Genomic DNA, 17,402 nt, shown 5'->3' on the forward strand with positions numbered 1-17,402 from the left:
TTTCATTATGTTTTTTTCTAAGTTAATAAAACGCATTAAGTTTATTCAAAACGGGTTAGCAACCTGTCCAATTATATTTTGTTTGAGCAGTTTTCAGCTGGAGATTTGTATAAGGAAGTTAACGGTTTCGTATTGTCGACTTTACTTTCAAACTCCTCAATTTTACCCCTTTAATTATCATCATTTCGCACCATTCTGCTTAGACTTAATGACAGATTCCTAGTTAGTGTCAGTGCTCTATCACGAGCATTACAAATGCACTGTTTACATTGTACTTTTCTACTAGACATAATTAGGCAAGTTTAAGCACTGAATGTGATAAGTATGTAAAAGCTTTGAAATAGAGTACATACCACTGGGCTGAAGTTGATGTATCTGACCTAAGGGTTATCCTTCCAGTTCATTGGTTGTTTAACAGAAGTTATCCGCTTACTATGGTTGTGATTTTTAAATGAACAGACCCCATATTTCTTGTCAACTGTTGGATAGCTTCTGTTGGGTAGCATGCTGCTACTGTCACGAATTGATATAACGGAGAGCACCTCGAACTTAGCAAACATCTTATTTTTATTGACATTGCACCTGTAGTTAATCGAGTATCGTTAGTGACATTTACTAGAACTATTTGGTTTTTTTTTAGATATCAATGAGTGTAATAGCATTTCAAAATGTACACAGAATTGTCACAACACCAACGGATCTTATTACTGTAGCTGTAATCCTGGTTTTGTTTTGAAGAATGATAACTTTACCTGCGAAGGTCAGTAAAGAATTGATAGTACATATAAATTAGACTTTAAAACGTTGTGACTCTGTCATTAAAACTGTTTAGGTGTCCTCATAGCTGTACCCTTTTCAATAGACACAGGAATGAAATGGAAGGTATTCTCAAAAGTAGAGTGTTACCAAAATTGAGTTCAAATGAGATATCTTACAATGTACAGCTAATTAGTTATATGTTATCATTATCCAGTTCATCATATAAATGCAGAATATTTGAATATTTTTATACTTTATGCTAGAACCTGTTATTTTTGTACCGGGTTAAACTTCTTCCAAATAAGCTATTGAAACAAGGTTATGTTACCACTAGAATGAAAGTCTGTCGACCTCGTGTACTCGTTGATCGTTATTGTATGCCATTCAGATTTTGTAAAGTCTGCGTTGTTTTCACTTTACGTTCCAATCCGATATGACATTATATAACTAACGTATCTCGACGGGTGTATCTAGAAAAGCAAAAGACGTTTACCCTGCCGGTGCACCAGGTCGATACTACAAATTCCCGGTGGCAGACAGGTAGCTCAATTATTCCTTTGTTTCTGGTAAATTATATGCTAGAATTGCGCCACTAACGGTATTTTGTCTGTTTCCATGGTCTAGTCGTTTTCTTAAGATGATGAATTCTTCGTTCCTCGTTCTTCTTTCTCTCCAAGAAAAAAGATCTTTAAAGTAAATTGATCCAGTCAAAACAACTTTAAACAATTGCTACAATTTGTTCAACTTAATGTTTTACAGACATTGATGATTGCATTGGAGTTGAATGTTACAATGGTGGAAGTTGTATCGACTTCCCAGGGTACTACAGGTGTAAATGTTCCGAAGGGTATGAGGGTCATCACTGCCAGACAGGTAGGTCGACTTTCCTAGGTACTACCGGTGTTAATGTTCCGAGGGGTATGGGGGTCATCACTGCCAGATGATTTGTAAAACATTTACTGTCGAATTTATTGAGATTGTAAGAGATTGTATACCGACAAAGCTCATAACGATGCGCAAACGTGATAAATCCTGGTTCAACAGTGAAATTAGAAGAGAAATACGGAAAAGAGATCGGTATAGAAATCGGCACTGAAATCGAAATGTGATAGGGACATTGCTACGTACAAGCAACAAAGAAACAAGGTCAATAATATGAAAAAAAGTGCGAAAGAAAAGTTTGAACAAAATTTAGATAACATGATTTTGAAAAATGTAACTTCTCCTAAGACCTATTGGAATATAATGAAAATATCGATTAAATCAAATAAAGGATCGTCTGATATTCGTCCACTACGGGATACTGTTTTAAATCCAGGAGACGATGGTTATATGTATGATAATAAAGTAAATGTACCCTTCTTAATCAATATTTTTCATCTATATCAAAGCTTGATGAGGAAGATCCAATTCTTCCAGATTTCGACGATAAAACAGAAAATTTTATTATAACCTTACATATAGAAAGAAGTGAAATAGTTGATATTATAAAAATATTAAATCCAAATAAAGCATCTGGTCCAGATATTATATGTCACAAAATGCTCAAAATATGTCCAAAAAAAAAAAAAAAAAAAAAAAAATAGAAATTCCTCTTCAAATCATAAATATATCCATCAATGCATATTTCCATCTGAATGGAAAATTGCCAATGTAATTCCGATATTGAAGAAGGGTGACAATTCATTGCCATCAAATTATCGACCTATATCGCTAATAAGTTGTGTTGGCAAAGTCATGGAAAGGATTATAGACAAGCATATTTACAATCATCTTGTCTCAAACTCTTTGATGTGTAAGTACCAATCAGGGTTTTTACCCAAATATTCTACAGTTCATTAACTTCTTGAAGTGTATAAATGTATACTTGACTCTATGGAAAAGAAAGAAATTAATTGTTTTGTCCTATGCGATTTTTCTAAAGCTTTTGATAAAGTTTGGCATAATGGGCTTCTAAAGAAATTACAGGCTTATGGCATAAGAAATGATTTATATCGTTGGTTTGAGAGTAATCTTGATTCAAGGAAACAAATAGCTGTTTTAAATGCGTTTGAGTCGCCTTTATGTAGCATATCCGCGGGTGCGTGGCAAGGTTCAGTTTTACTCCCCTGTTTTTCATAATATATATAAATGACATTTCTGAGAAACTAACTTCGTTATGTAGATTATTTGCTGATGACACTTCGTTTAATTATTCTGACCAGAGCCATGAGCATATCAAAACAGTAATTGCACGGATGACTGGTCAAAGCCATGGCGAATTTCATTCAATCCAGATAAAAGTGAAATTGTAATGTTCTCAAATGTAGGAATTCCAGATATAACGTTTACTCTCAACGATTTTGACATTCCCATTACCAACTGCCATAAGCACCTCGGAGTAACATTTAGTGACGACGCAAAATGGAACCCTCATATTGAAAATATTGTAACAAATGTAAAGAAGCATCTAAATGTTTTGAGAAGATTGAAATACCAGTTATGTAGAACTAACTTCGAAAAATTATATCTAGTGTATATAAGGCCTTTTTTCGAAAATGCTTCTGAAGTCTGGGGTAACAGTGGTTCTGGAAACGCTTCTAAACTAGAACAACTCCAGTTAGAAGCAGCAAGAATTGTTTCAGGATTACCAGTATTTACTAAATTAGAAACTTTGTATTCCGAAATTGGGTGGGAATCTTTGGCTGATAGACGCATGTATAGAAGGTTACAAATGTTTTATAAAATACAAAATCAAAATGCACCTGAATATTTATTTAGACTCACTCCTGCTAAGGTGCATTGTTTAAGCACTTATCCAATACGTAATGGAGATGACATTATTCTACCTTATTGTCGACTCTCTATTACAAATTCTTTCATTCCAGCAACAATTGGGCAATGGAATAGCCTTGATACAAAATATACAAAATTCTAATTCGATATGTGTTTTCAAACATGCAATAAGAGGTACCGGGTGGTACGACCGTGTAGTGCCAAGACACTCTTATGGCCCAAGGAAGTTGAATATAATCTTAACTCAACTGAGATGTTCGGCATTTGACCTGTACAAAGCCAAACCTATTTCGGACCCTGCCTGTAGATGTGGTTCAGGAAATAAAGATATAAAACATTTTTTTCTTTGAATGTAGAAAATATTATGATTATATAATAAAACTTTTTTGACAATTTGCACTGGCTACCTATTGAGATGACCATAGATATACACATGCTTACCTGTGGTAATTTTGAACTTTCATATGATTAAAATGTAAGAATATTAAATCGGTATTTGAATATATAAGGAAATCCAAGCGGTTTCTCATTGTGTAATCATAAGTCTCAAAAACACACCTTCAACATTTGACCCTTTTGTATATATTTCTCTTATGAATTTATAATAGAAAATGAGTGCACGTTCTTGTACCTTGATTCATGTACTTCTATATATACTGTATTGAGGAGAGCACTTCATAAGTATGAATTTACTTGTGTCCAATCCTTTTTGTTATTTGACAAATGAAATATGTTTAAACTAAAACTGCCAGACAGGTAGGTCGACTTTCCATGCATCTGATACAGATATAAATTTTCCGAGCGGGATAAGGATCATCTCTGCAAGATGGGTGGGTCGAATGTTCTACGTACTACGGGTGTACATGTTCCGAGGGGTTTGAGGGTCATCACTGCCAGACAGGTTGGTCGACTTTCTTAGGTATTACAGGTGTTAATTTTCCAAGGGGTATAAAAGTCATCACTGCCAGACAGGTAGGTCGTTTTTCACTGGTGATACAGAGGTAAATAGCCCGAGGGAGTATTCTACAATCGTAATAATGCATACAGTTAAAAAAGCACTGGTTCATGCAGTTTTCCGGTTATGAAGTATGAATAAACCTTATTGCGCCTTATGGTATCACTCTGCAACTTTCAAAGCATACTGTCATGCGGCATTAGTTACCGTTACCATAGCTGGATTATACCCCGCTTCAGTTTTCCTGACTTTTTTTTTAAACGCTTGCAGATATTGACATGATGCTTGGTATATAAGTTCACCATGATTAGTTACAGGTCAAGTTTGACTTTCGTTCCGCTCTGATGATTTTTTAACGAAATTACGCGCCTTGAATTTAGCAAAATTCACAGAAATATCAGTTTTACAGATTTTTTTTCTAAACGCTTGCAGATATTGACATGATTTTATGGTATAGAAGTTCACCATGATAAGTTACAGGTCAAGTTTACCATGATAAGTTCCGCTATGATATTTACTTTGGATTAACTAAAACTCAAAGAAATCACAGTCTAAAGCCAGAAAAAAACCCTTTTATTCCTTTTTTATTGGGGTCTCTCTACATATATTTCTCTTACGAACAAATTTACTTGAGTATCCAACATTGGGACGCGTGGGTTATGTGAGCGCGCTCACTAAGATAATTTAATTACATAAAAATTTGTCAGGTTTTGAAGCTCGTAGAATAAAAATATATGAAGACAAAATAGTAGATAGTGCTGTACACGTCTACATTTCATAACAACTTGTGCTCTCCAAAGGGGCGGTTGTACTGAATTCACGTATTTGTACTGTTTTTAATCAATAAGCAGCAAAACCCCTGAACGCTTCTTGAAATATTTTTTGTAGCAAAGAATGTTTAGGAAGTAAATTTATCAATAAATATTAACGTGTGGAAAGATAATATATTCAGATTTAAAATATTTTAGATACGAATGAATGCTTGTTCCTGAACGGAGGCTGTGAGGATGTCTGTGTCAATACTCCTGGTTCTTTTCGCTGTCAGTGTACCAATAGCACACTAGAGGAGGATGGTACCTCATGTAGAGGTAAATTAAGAATTTCACTGCACACAATACAACGATATATATGTAATACGACATTGAAGAAATTTTACGGAGGCGCAAGACAATCACATCATCAATTTTGCAGGACTAAAGTCGTGTTCAAATTGGTTTATTTAAATTTACCTATTTTGTTTTGTTAAGTCATATAACATACAGACACTGAAAATGTTAGAGATGTTACTATGTGTAAGAGTAATCAAGGGAATCAAGATTCTAGAGGAAATCAAAAGAATGTAATCCAGGGATAAAGACCCGACATTGAAAACAGACAAACACAACAAAGAGCATAAAGTAACTTAAATAATACATACATAGTTACAAAATTAAATGAGCAACTCGGACATACGTCATCTCCTGCTCCATATCTATAATATAGAATTGCATAAGGTATATTACTAAATAGAATGAACATATTTTGAACCAGTGTCAAGCATTGCGTCAAAATTAAACAAATGGTTTATAAAAAGTAATTGATGGATAACCATTTGTTTTGTGGTATAAACTATATCTTATTGACTTCTTGTGGTACAATCTACTATCTTATTGATTGGTTGTGGAATAAACTACGGGTACTATATCTTATTGACTTGTTGTGGTACACTCTACTATCTTATTGTATTGATTGGTTGTGGAATAAACTACGGGTACTATATCTTATTGACTTGTTGTGGTACACTCTACTATCTTATTGTATTGATTGGTTGTGGAATAAACTACGGGTACTATATCTTATTGACTTGTTGTGGTACACTCTACTATCTTATTGTATTGATTGGTTGTGGAATAAACTACGGATACTATATCTTATTGACTTCTTGTTGTATGAACTACTATATCTTATTGATTGGTTGTGATGTAAACTACCGGTGCCATATCTTATTGATTGGTTGGGGATTTAAACTACTATATCTTATTGACCTGTTGTGGTACAAACTACTATATCTTATTGATCGGTTGTTGTATGAAGTACTATCTCTTATTGATCGGTTGCTGTATGAATAACTATATCTGATTGAGTGGTTGTGTTATGAACTACTATATCTTATTGACTGGTTGCGGTACGAACTACTATCTTGTTGACTTGTCGTATAAACTACTATATCTTATTGATTGATTGTAGTATAAACTACCGGTACTATATCTTATTGACTTGTTGTAGTATAAACTACTATATCTTATTGACTGGTTGTCGTACGAACTAATATCTTGTTGACTTGTGGTACAAACTACTATCGTATTGATTGGTTGTGGTATAAACTACTATATCTTATTGATTGGTTATGGTACCAACTACTATCTTGTTGACTTGTTGTGGTACAAACTCCTATCTTATTGACTGGTTGTGGTATAAACTACTTTATCTTATTAACAGGTTGTGGTATATGTATGAAGCTTTTTCTGCTATATTAAAAACATTTTACTTTGAGTATCAATAATATAACATTTTATATACATTTTGACAGGTCAAGGAAGCAAGACTAATGTATTCCAAAAATACAAAATACCCAGACGATTGTTGCCGCGAGGTTGTTCCTATGTGACCTTGACTTCTTGTCAAAAAATCGGTGTGGATAAGTCAATACTCTTATCTTCCACCAGTCCATGGTACAGGCTTAACAGCAACAACAGTGTGCTTTTCACGGACGGTATTGTGTTTGTGGAGATCAGTGACTTCTCTGTTCCAGCTGCAATCAGTGGAATGACCGTTTTCTCAACTTCGAATTCATTTGAGTTGAAAACATCTGTTGCTTATCATCCAAAAGACGGGACAAAATTACTAGATGAACATGGTGATAATTGTCTTGATTTTGACATCACTCACAAAGACATTCATGACTTTTTATCTTCCGGTTCATTCTTAGCTACTGTCCTCGACCGCTACAATGTTAAGTTGCCTTCTTGGCTTGAGCTGACCAAGTCAGGAAAAGGTCTAGTAGCAGTTCAAGACTTAAAAACAAATTTGGTGTTTGGTAAACAGGTAGACGAAATACCAGATTGCAAAGGAGCTAGTGTATTTGACGAGCGATTGTACAATGTCTTCAGATTTGGAACAGACATGTCTTTTAGCGTATACGGTGATAGAGTTGAAATTCCTGCACCTCTGCAAGGAAACAAGTTCTGTATCGTTCTTGACATCTGTGAAAACAATGGAGGCACTTTGTTCTTCATGCTTCCACCAGAATCACGTGATCTGTTTGATAGAAGTGACTTTTTCGAATCTTTTTCGTCGGATGGACTGCAGTTTAGACCTTACGGTGTTGGTCTTTCCCTGACTAAAGACATTAACGTTCACTACAAGACCAAGTCTTTTCTGATGTGGAATGGTGATGAAAAATATGAACATTCGTGAGTATAGTAAATTTGATGCCATTTTCATTGAATATATGTTTTATGTAATGAAAAGGAAGTATTCGTTGGTTAAGAAAAAAATAGAAGAAACAGAAAAGAAAATTTTTTTTTATTAACAAAGAAAATAGAGAATTAAATTTTTATAGTAGACCTGATTTTCTTACTGTTCTATTTTCTAGGTTTTGAAGTTCGGTCAAAACAATGTAATTCCCTAACAAAATGTAAGATAGACTAATTTTTCTAATTAATCAAACGAATTCAGACCTCAACGAACTAACGAAAGTTTATAATACGACGGAAATTGATTTCAAAAAATAAAAGTACCATTATAGTAATAAGACGAAACAGTATACAAAATTAAAATATCCAAACCGTAATTTGTTACCATAAAGATACAACATTTGCTGACAAAATTTATTGTGATTTTTAAAAAAATTGCTTTGATTATTGTACAATATAAACAAATAGTAAATGTTCTGCTTACTGTTACCAGAGTATTCCAGTCTGCTAGTCTATGGATGGGGACAGGCGTAGAATATATGTCCACTAGTAAAAACTTGGATATTAATGTAACTGGAGAGATTGATATGTACATGACCATGCCAAGCATAAGAAGCGTTAGTTTTTTAAGTGTCAGTCCCTGTAGGAATCAGGCAGTAGATGAAACATGGTATGAAAAAAAAACATCATTTTGATAGTAATTTCACTATTTGCACCATTAGAATCAAGGAAAACAGACAAGATTTTCCATATCATGCTGGACCAATGAGTTACATTTTCATTGAAATGCACTGAAAATGAACATTTCAAGGGCAGATAACTCTGTCAAAACCCTCATTTTTCTAAGATTCTATTGAAAAAATTCTGCTAAAAGTCAGTGATGCAGAAATCAAATAATGTCTTTGCAAAGAGAGAAAGTATCATTGAATGATATTTCAATATCAGATTCGTGGGGTTTGAAAAGGATGTTTCTGATTTTTCACATTTTGCCTGATTCTTACACTTAACTATGAATAACAAAGTATTTGAACAACGCTATCCACGATTTCGTTATTATGTCAACTATAAAGTTCCATTTAAACATATTTTATCGAAATTTTTAGTTTTAATTTTAGCATTTCTTAATGCTATCCACCTATTTAAGATGAATGTTGAACTTAAATTTATTTCATTAAATGATTATTAGATAAGTTGTTTGAAATTCGAAACAGTTTTGAAAATAAAATACACAGTTAAAATAATTTGTGAATGTATTGACCATTTGTCTTTATAGCTGCTTTTAGATTTATTTATTGAAGAATGGGGAGGACTTATCCAGTTCAAAAGATTCGCACTGACACCTACCATCAAATTCAAGCTGTCTGACGAAGAAATTGAAATAAAACTGCAAGATCTTGCTGTTGCCAGTTTAGATATGTACCTGTCAATTGGTGGTATGATTAAAATGTATTTAAAATGGAGTGTAATCTCACACTGCAGTAATACTAAGATTTAAAAGACGAACAGTGTCAACATATTGAATCCAAGAAAGAACACCATTAAAACATTATATGGTAACATAAAAATGATTAAAATGTTTTAACCATCTTTGATTCAACCAATGTCAGGAAACCTCGAAAACGTCCACTGGAAAGGAAAATATCCAAGCCCCGTGTAGCGTCTGATGTTCGGAACTAACCCTAGCCGCTGTAGATAGCTCTCTTAGAATATTAAAAAAGTCTGGCAACGTCTGGAAAAAGTGAATGATTTTACCCAAGATTATCTAATTGCCAAACAACCCTTAATATCGGAGAATTTCGTCTACCCCAGACTTGACTTTTTATGAGCAATTCAGCGGGTGTTTCTAGAAAAGCAGAGGATGTCTGTTTTACATGTCTGGTCTTTGTCCCTGGATTACATTCTTTTGATTACCGCTATAACCTTGGTTCCCTTGATTACACTTTCGAAAGGCGTGTCTTTTGAGGCTAGGGAGAAAGAAAACGAACGTCTGACGCTGCTTGGAGTTAGGACAAATTAATGTGTTACACGAAATATATGCTGTATATATGGGTTGTATTGACAATGTGTGAAGCCGCCTATATTACTTAATATCTTAACAACAGAATAATAAAAAAAAACTTTGACTTAATATTTTCAGTTGCATCTTGTGATAATGGCATAGTATAAAATATTTTAAGGTGCTGTCAGTGTTTTGGTAAGACTGCTCTATGAAAAGTACTTGAAATTTACTAAAGTAGTGATATGCAATTATTATGAGCTACCAGAAAGTATTGTTAATACTCAGTTAGCAAACCATCCAAGGTTGAATAATGCTTTTCTTGTTGCATTTTTGACGACAAATTGTGCACTACTCTTTGATCGGAAAGTTTCTAAAACTGCGTTTAGATCACTGTTAATTTTTTGGTTTTCTACAGGGCAAGCGGCAAGGGTATGGTGTGGAGACGGAGCAAATCCTCCAGGAATATTCTTTTCCTTTATTCTCGACATCAATCCTTTCCGGAACATCCCGATCGTTGGCGACTGGATATTCTCGTCAAACACTGAAATATACGCATTTGTTACTACAGAGGAAAACATATCTGTTGCTACTAACATTGACATTGTTAATGATATCCTTGACGTTAAAGGAATTGTCTCAAGGTTAAAATCATTCATCAATGAATACATTAATAAATTCATTGGGGTTATATCAGAGGCAATTCAAGCAGTACTCACCGCTTTACAGACAATCCTCAGTGAATTAGAGGACAAATTACAAGATGTCTTATCCAAAAACGGAGATTTAAAGCATGTTTTGAAATCGATGAAAGCAGTATGGAAAAAACTTGATTCCTTGAGAGGAATCAAAACTAATTTAACTGATAGACTTGAGTTTTACTCCGATGAGCTTTCTAGAAATCTCACCAATCTGATCGAGTATGAAACGGGTCGAGTAGAACAAAATATCGGTATGACACTTAAGAAAATACAAGAAAAAGTTATGTCTTTAGCAAAACGAATAACCGGAGCAGGGTTCCGATTTTCGTCTCACATAACTGTTATAGGTCTAGAATTCTCAGTGATGGAGGTAGAATTAGTTTACTCCGTTAATGCTCTAGGTCAGTGCAACAAGTTTAAAAAGGTTTACTCTCTTTTGGAAGGTGAAAAGGCGTTCAGACTCAGTCTTCATGCTGCTTTTCCTATACGTCTTTATTATTTTATTACTTTGGATGCCAACGTTTTTATCAGCTTAGCGGTCGGATCACGCGACAAATTTGTTTTACACTGTCATGTGCAAGCATCATTTTTAGGCTTGGTATCAGCAGGAGCAGATATGTTGATCAGCAATAGGGGCTTATATCTATCAGTAGAAGGGAATATTTGGAATGTCTTTTTCGCCAGGATAGAGGCCTCTGCAGAACTCGGAGAAAAATGGTACAAATTAGTTTTTAAACTTAAGGGACGGTTGTTAGCGGCATCAGAGAGTGATAGGATTAAAAAAGAATCAGATTTCACTGGAAGTTACTTAGATGGTTTACGTGTATTTGCAAAGAAAATTGGGACCAGTGCTAATGAGAGACTGACTGCTGCTCAAAACGGACTCTCAGCAGCACAACATGCATTAACAAAAGCTCAAGGCAAACTTACTGATGCTCAGGAATACTTGAGAGGATGTAATTCAAAATTTGATCGCGCAATCGAAAAATTAGAACGAGCAAAAGATAAACTTGAACAAGCAAAAGGCCCCTTCGAGCGTGCATTAGAAAAGTTGCGGAAGGCACAGAGAAATGTCGACAAACTATGTCGTATCAGAAGTTGTTCCCCAAAATGCGTTCCTGGAATTAGATGTAGGATGTGTAAAAAACGATGGGCTAGGTATCCTTGCTGTCGCAAGTCAAGATGCATGTTCAAAGTACCTAATCTTCCCTGTTTGGCTGCCAATGCCCTTTGTCGAGGTGTTCGAGCTGTTGCATATGCTGCTCTGGAGGCGGCAAAACTATTTGTACGTGCTCCTATGCTTATTTTTGATGCCGCGAAAGCCGCTCTCTCGCTTGCTCAAATAGCTGTAGATAAAGCAAGAGTTATACTCAAAGTTGCAGAAGGATTACTTGAAGTAGCGAAAATCGGACTTGAAACAATGAAAGGTGGACTTGAAATTGCAAAAAGAGGATTGGAACTTATCAAGAAAACTTTAGATGCAGCAATATACGTGTTTAATCTTATAATCAAATATGGTTTACAAAACTTGATTGATGTCAGAAATTGTGGTTTTGAAGTAGAAATTGCCGTACATGACAAGGCCTTGGTAGAAGTGTTCTGTGATGTCAAAGCATTTGGTCTTGGATGGACGACGATACGATTTTGGTTTGACTTCCGACATCCATTAACGAGTATGCTGAATATTGCAAAATCAACTGTTAAAAGGTTGTTGAAATCTGTAAAGAAATTATTTGGAAAACGAAAAAGACGAGACATATCATTTATGGCTATGTCACACTTGCACAAAATATTAGAACTTTATAAAAGAGATGTTTCGTCTAATTCATCTATGTACTTGGAGGATTCTGTATTTCGACAGAATAATCTTACAAATGAGAATCCAGACACTGTCGAGTATGAAAACCGTGTGTTAATGTTTCGTCAGAATTGTGGAACATTTCAGAACGCATACTCCTTCCTTATGACGTCAATCGAAGTTCTCGTGAACATGACAGCTGATACAGTTCAAATGTTAAACGATTTTCACCAAAACAATGATACTCAAAACACTATTGCGAATTTTAACATTAGTAATATGACTATAGAATCTGCTGGAATTAGCCCAGAATATGCCTTAAAGGATTATAATATCACTGAAGAGGAGCTTAACTCCATACTTGAAAATTTCAAAGATAATTTCACCAGTGATCCCATTTACAATGAAATTGAAGCTGTTGAAAAAGAGGCTAATGATATATCACATATGAGTGTGAATCAGGCGGAGAATTTACCACTCATAGAACATTGGTTTAATGCTATGGAAAATGAAACTTCGGATTATTTTAATGAATCACAATGTCATGATTTTTCTGATTGCACACTTTACGCGTTTTCCGTCTTGAATGACTTGTTGTCTGATGACTCGTTAGATAATTCTGATGCCAACCAAAATCTCTTAAAAACCATTGAAGACAATTACCTTCAGCTTAACGTAAACTCGTCTTTAACTGTAACAGAAATCTACCAGACAGGTATTGACATTATAGAAAACCTCACTAAGTTAGAAAATGGAACAATGTTTTGTTCAACTGCACCCAGTTTCACGACAACCATTTCTAATGTCACTGTTTTTGCTGGATCTGATATAAAGTTAGTCTGTGACGTGACAGGTGATCCTTATCCTGAAATACGATGGTATTGCAATGATACTTTAATGGAAAATATTACAGACAGAGAGCTAATTATGCTTGACTCACGAAAGGTTTTTAGCGGGGCTTACAAATGCGTTGCTGAGAACATAGTGGCAAGGCTACCGTCTTCTGTTGCCTTTGTAAGGGTTATAGGTAGGTCAATATGGCACAAAGTACTGTTTATAGACATATAATTGATAAACAGATGGGGAAACCAGATTTTGAGCAATTACAATTTGTGGAAGGACAAACAATTACATGTGACAATGCTAATCAATAATTACACGAAATACTAAAATTTGATAAGTAACTCTGAATTGATCAACTATTTTTTCCAGGTTATGTTTAGATCTAGACATTGTGGTATATTGTTAGGCTAATATTGTGAAAATATACAATACATGCACATTGCCAAAAAAAACCTCAAATTATTTGTACTAGCTTTATATCCAGGTCAAAATGCCTGGCTTTAACGAGCAATGTTGACTGTTTCGAAGCGAGCACAAATGAATTGGATATTTTTCGGCAATGTGCATGTATTATCTATTACATGTATACTTGATATTTGATCAATTGTTTTTATCCTGCAACTATATTCTGTTTTGAAAAATCTCAATTATATCCAAGACTTATATGATAAATCTATCGTTTATGCCAATTCTTATCGCCAAGGTATTAGGAAGCACCCTGAAATGGATACATGTTTTCTGCATTTGGCTCAAAATGAAAAAGGTAAACAGGAGACGAATGTACAACTACAGCACTGGTTTATTAGACATCCTGTATCTGTATTGTAGAAAGTATAGTTGCAGGATAAACCATATTTTTGTATTAGTATTGTTCCCATTTAGTGCCATATGGAATCAAATATATATGAAATTTATTAATCGAAAAAAAAGTAGACGACATGACAAACGATCAGTATTTATGTAAAAAATCAATTTTACCGAATACATTCAAGTATCTCTAGTGTAATTTCTTGGTGTATAAACTTGTCTTTTTTCCCATTCCATAGAATGTGATCCAGGCACAGTACGAGATGACTTGACCTGTAAACCTTGTCCGAAAGGAACTTATCAAGAACTCTCTAACCAGATGTCTTGTGAAAGTTGCCATCCTGGGTTCACTACAATCGATATCGGTTCCTTTAATGTATCCGAATGTGTCGGTAAGGCATACTTTTACCATTTTATTTTATTACTAGAGTTAAAAAAACAAATCAAGACATAAATTGTTTCACTGTTGTATGTCTTGGTGTTTTTAATGGACAAGTCGACACTTCCGTTTTTATGATGAAACTTGTATGAATATGATGACATTACGAATATTAAAAGAGTTATCAAGGGAACCAAGGTTATAGTGGTAATCAAAAGAATGTAATCCAGGGGCAAAGACCAGACATGGAATACAGACATACACAACAAAGAACATAAAGTAACTAAAATCATACATGCAAATGAGCAACTCGGACTTCTTTTAAAACTGGGAGCATTGACCAATTGCACCAGTAGGATAAGCGTCCTCTGCTTTTCTAGAAACACACGCCGAGTTACAAACACATAATTTTTATCAAATCAAATCAAGGGAACCAAGATTCTAGTAGAAATCATAAGAATATAATCCAAAAGGAAGACTAAACAGGAAAAACAGACACACACAATAAGGACATGATATAACTAAAATAACACGTACAAAGAAACAAAAGCAAATAAGCAACTCAATCTGGGAATATGGACCTGGTGCACCGGTAGGATTAGCGTCCTCTTCTTTTCAAGAAACACCCGCAGAATTGCTCATAAAATGTCCGGGGTTGACGAAAGAGAAAAGGAAAACTAAAACACGGAATACAAATCGGTTCTCATGGTACAGATGGATACAACGTAACGATCCACGAGCATGACGAGTTCATAATGACCATAAAACTTCTGTAGTGAAAGAAACCTAACCTTGTTCCAGAAAACTAATTATAAGAAGTATAGCAAAATATGAATTGTTAAATGCTATTGTTTGTAAAATGGAAATAAAATAATAAAATCTGCCCCTCAATTATCTCTTGTATTTCTGTAGTGTAATATATTTATAAAAATGTATATGTATACACTTTCTTTATATATGTTTTGCTTATTCAGATGAAGACGAATGCCTGAAAAACTCTGACGGATGTGAGCATGTATGTAAAAACACCGAGGGTGCGTTCGTTTGTGAGTGTCATGATCACTACAAAATAAGGGAGGATGGGAGAACATGTAGAGGTATCTTTAAAGTTTTTTTTAAATATGATAAATTGATGTATTCCATTTGAAAATATTATAACTTGCAGTCATAGAATCATAGTTGATCTATTATTTGAAAACTCAGCTATCGTTGTTTGCACGATTATGCACCAAAGCATTTTAGAAGTATTATTTTTAAAAGAAAAAAACTACAAACCACTTTAGAAATGATGATATAGATAAGGAGATGACATCATAAAATATATAACAAACCAAAGAAAACGTGCCGTTTCTAAGAAACATGTATACAAGGAAAGTATTTTTATTCGTAGGTATCAGTTTTCATAGTTCCTCACTATTACGAAAGCATTGAGTTTTGAAATCGTTGTTTTCAGTAAAAAAAAATTACTAACGAGGATTTTTTTTCTTCAGGATATAAACCTGATATTATATATTTTGTTTCCAGATGAGTTGCTTCCACTGAAGATTATCGTTGGAATCTTAGGAGCAGTTTTGTTTGTAGTTAGTGTTGTTCTGGCTTATTATGTTTACAAAACTGTTTTAAACAGAACGGTCAATCAAAACAAACTAATATGAAGTTTTACACCTTACTATGCTTTAATATATGTATTTTGAAAAAAAATGTGTTTACATTTGTATTTTATTTCATCGATTTGTGTTGTATTTGTTATCAGTATTTAGTGTATATTTATGAAAAAAATCGCTTGTATAAATGAAAAACTTACTATTTTGTTAACTCCTCAATCTCGTTAATGCCTTCAAATGTCAAAAGCGTAGTGGAATGCAAAATTAAGTGAAACAAAATAAAATACATAATAAAAACAAACAAAATATAATCAAATAAAAAAAAAACAAGCAAACAAATTCAGGACCGGTAATAACCTCTGTTAGAACATCTGCAGATTTTGCTCACAAGATGCAAGATAGAAGATACAGAAACAAGAAGTAACGATGACTTAAGTTGCAAATCATCAAACTTAATATATGGATTAGAATGCAGCTTATGTGGTTTAGTACATGTCGGAGAAACGCAAGAACGATTAAACAAAAGAATGTGCGGTCATCTTTCGGGAATTAACACCACCAAATTCCCGACAGTTTACCAACACTTTAATCAACAAGATTATTCAATCCTCTCTATGAAAGTTCGTATTTTAGAAAAAAAATTACCATCCTACGAACAGTCCCGTTCTAAGTAAAAACTATCGTAGGGAAAGAGAGGAGTACTGGATAGGCAGACTAGCTACTGCAATACCTTACGGATGCAATGACAACATCACAAGTATAGGAAACCTTTCAAGCCTATAAAACAATAGCATAAATGTGATGAATATATTTGACAAAAATCCTAGACTGGAAAGGAGTCATGGCCATTGACACTATACGTCACCAAAGTTACATGATGTCTCCATAGATGGTCTCCTTCCTTTCATCTAAAAACCTCTTGAACTTCATCATATTAGAACCAAACTTTATTCTATACCTCTCACTCTACTACATTCCCTTTACAAAACATTTCTTGACACTCCTGTTTCTGACCCCACCTCATCATTATACAGACTTGTTGCCATCATTTTGAATATTTGGCTAATATTCTCCATTACAAAAATGTTACCAACAAAATTCCCCCATATTTCAAAGACAAATCCATACCAATTATTTCATATTCCTATACTTCACCCATTGCATCCAAAATTTTCAATTATAAAAGGCTATTGCAGAACCTCGAGATTGAGGACTTCAAGGCTAAATCACCTGACTGTTCTTGCAAAAACTCTCCATTCAAATATGGTCCTTCTGGTCACGTCGTTACTGGAGATTTAACCACCATCGAAAACGAATCTCCGCGTAGAAT

General features: G+C 34.3%; 1 protein-coding gene across 1 annotated transcript in view; it reads left to right on the forward strand.

The window, feature by feature from the left end:
- LOC148614147 (uncharacterized) overlaps positions 1–16,267 on the forward strand; it is a 24,122-nt gene extending 7,855 nt beyond the window's left edge. The window contains exons 9-18 of the mRNA XM_088587999.1: positions 641–760; positions 1,519–1,632; positions 5,458–5,577; positions 7,059–7,941; positions 8,438–8,561; positions 9,218–9,377; positions 10,359–13,466; positions 14,329–14,481; positions 15,443–15,565; positions 15,993–16,267. Coding sequence (XP_088444125.1) covers positions 641–760; positions 1,519–1,632; positions 5,458–5,577; positions 7,059–7,941; positions 8,438–8,561; positions 9,218–9,377; positions 10,359–13,466; positions 14,329–14,481; positions 15,443–15,565; positions 15,993–16,123 — 5,036 coding nt within the window. The 3' untranslated portion in view covers positions 16,124–16,267. The remainder of the gene's footprint in view (positions 1–640; positions 761–1,518; positions 1,633–5,457; positions 5,578–7,058; positions 7,942–8,437; positions 8,562–9,217; positions 9,378–10,358; positions 13,467–14,328; positions 14,482–15,442; positions 15,566–15,992) is intronic.
- The last annotated feature ends 1,135 nt before the right edge of the window (positions 16,268–17,402 follow it).

The sequence above is a fragment of the Perna viridis genome, chromosome 6 (genome assembly GCF_037379345.1).
Source record: "Perna viridis isolate PV_CMFRI_1.1 ecotype Kerala chromosome 6, ASM3737934v1, whole genome shotgun sequence".
NCBI classification, from domain to species: Eukaryota; Metazoa; Mollusca; class Bivalvia; order Mytilida; family Mytilidae; genus Perna; species Perna viridis.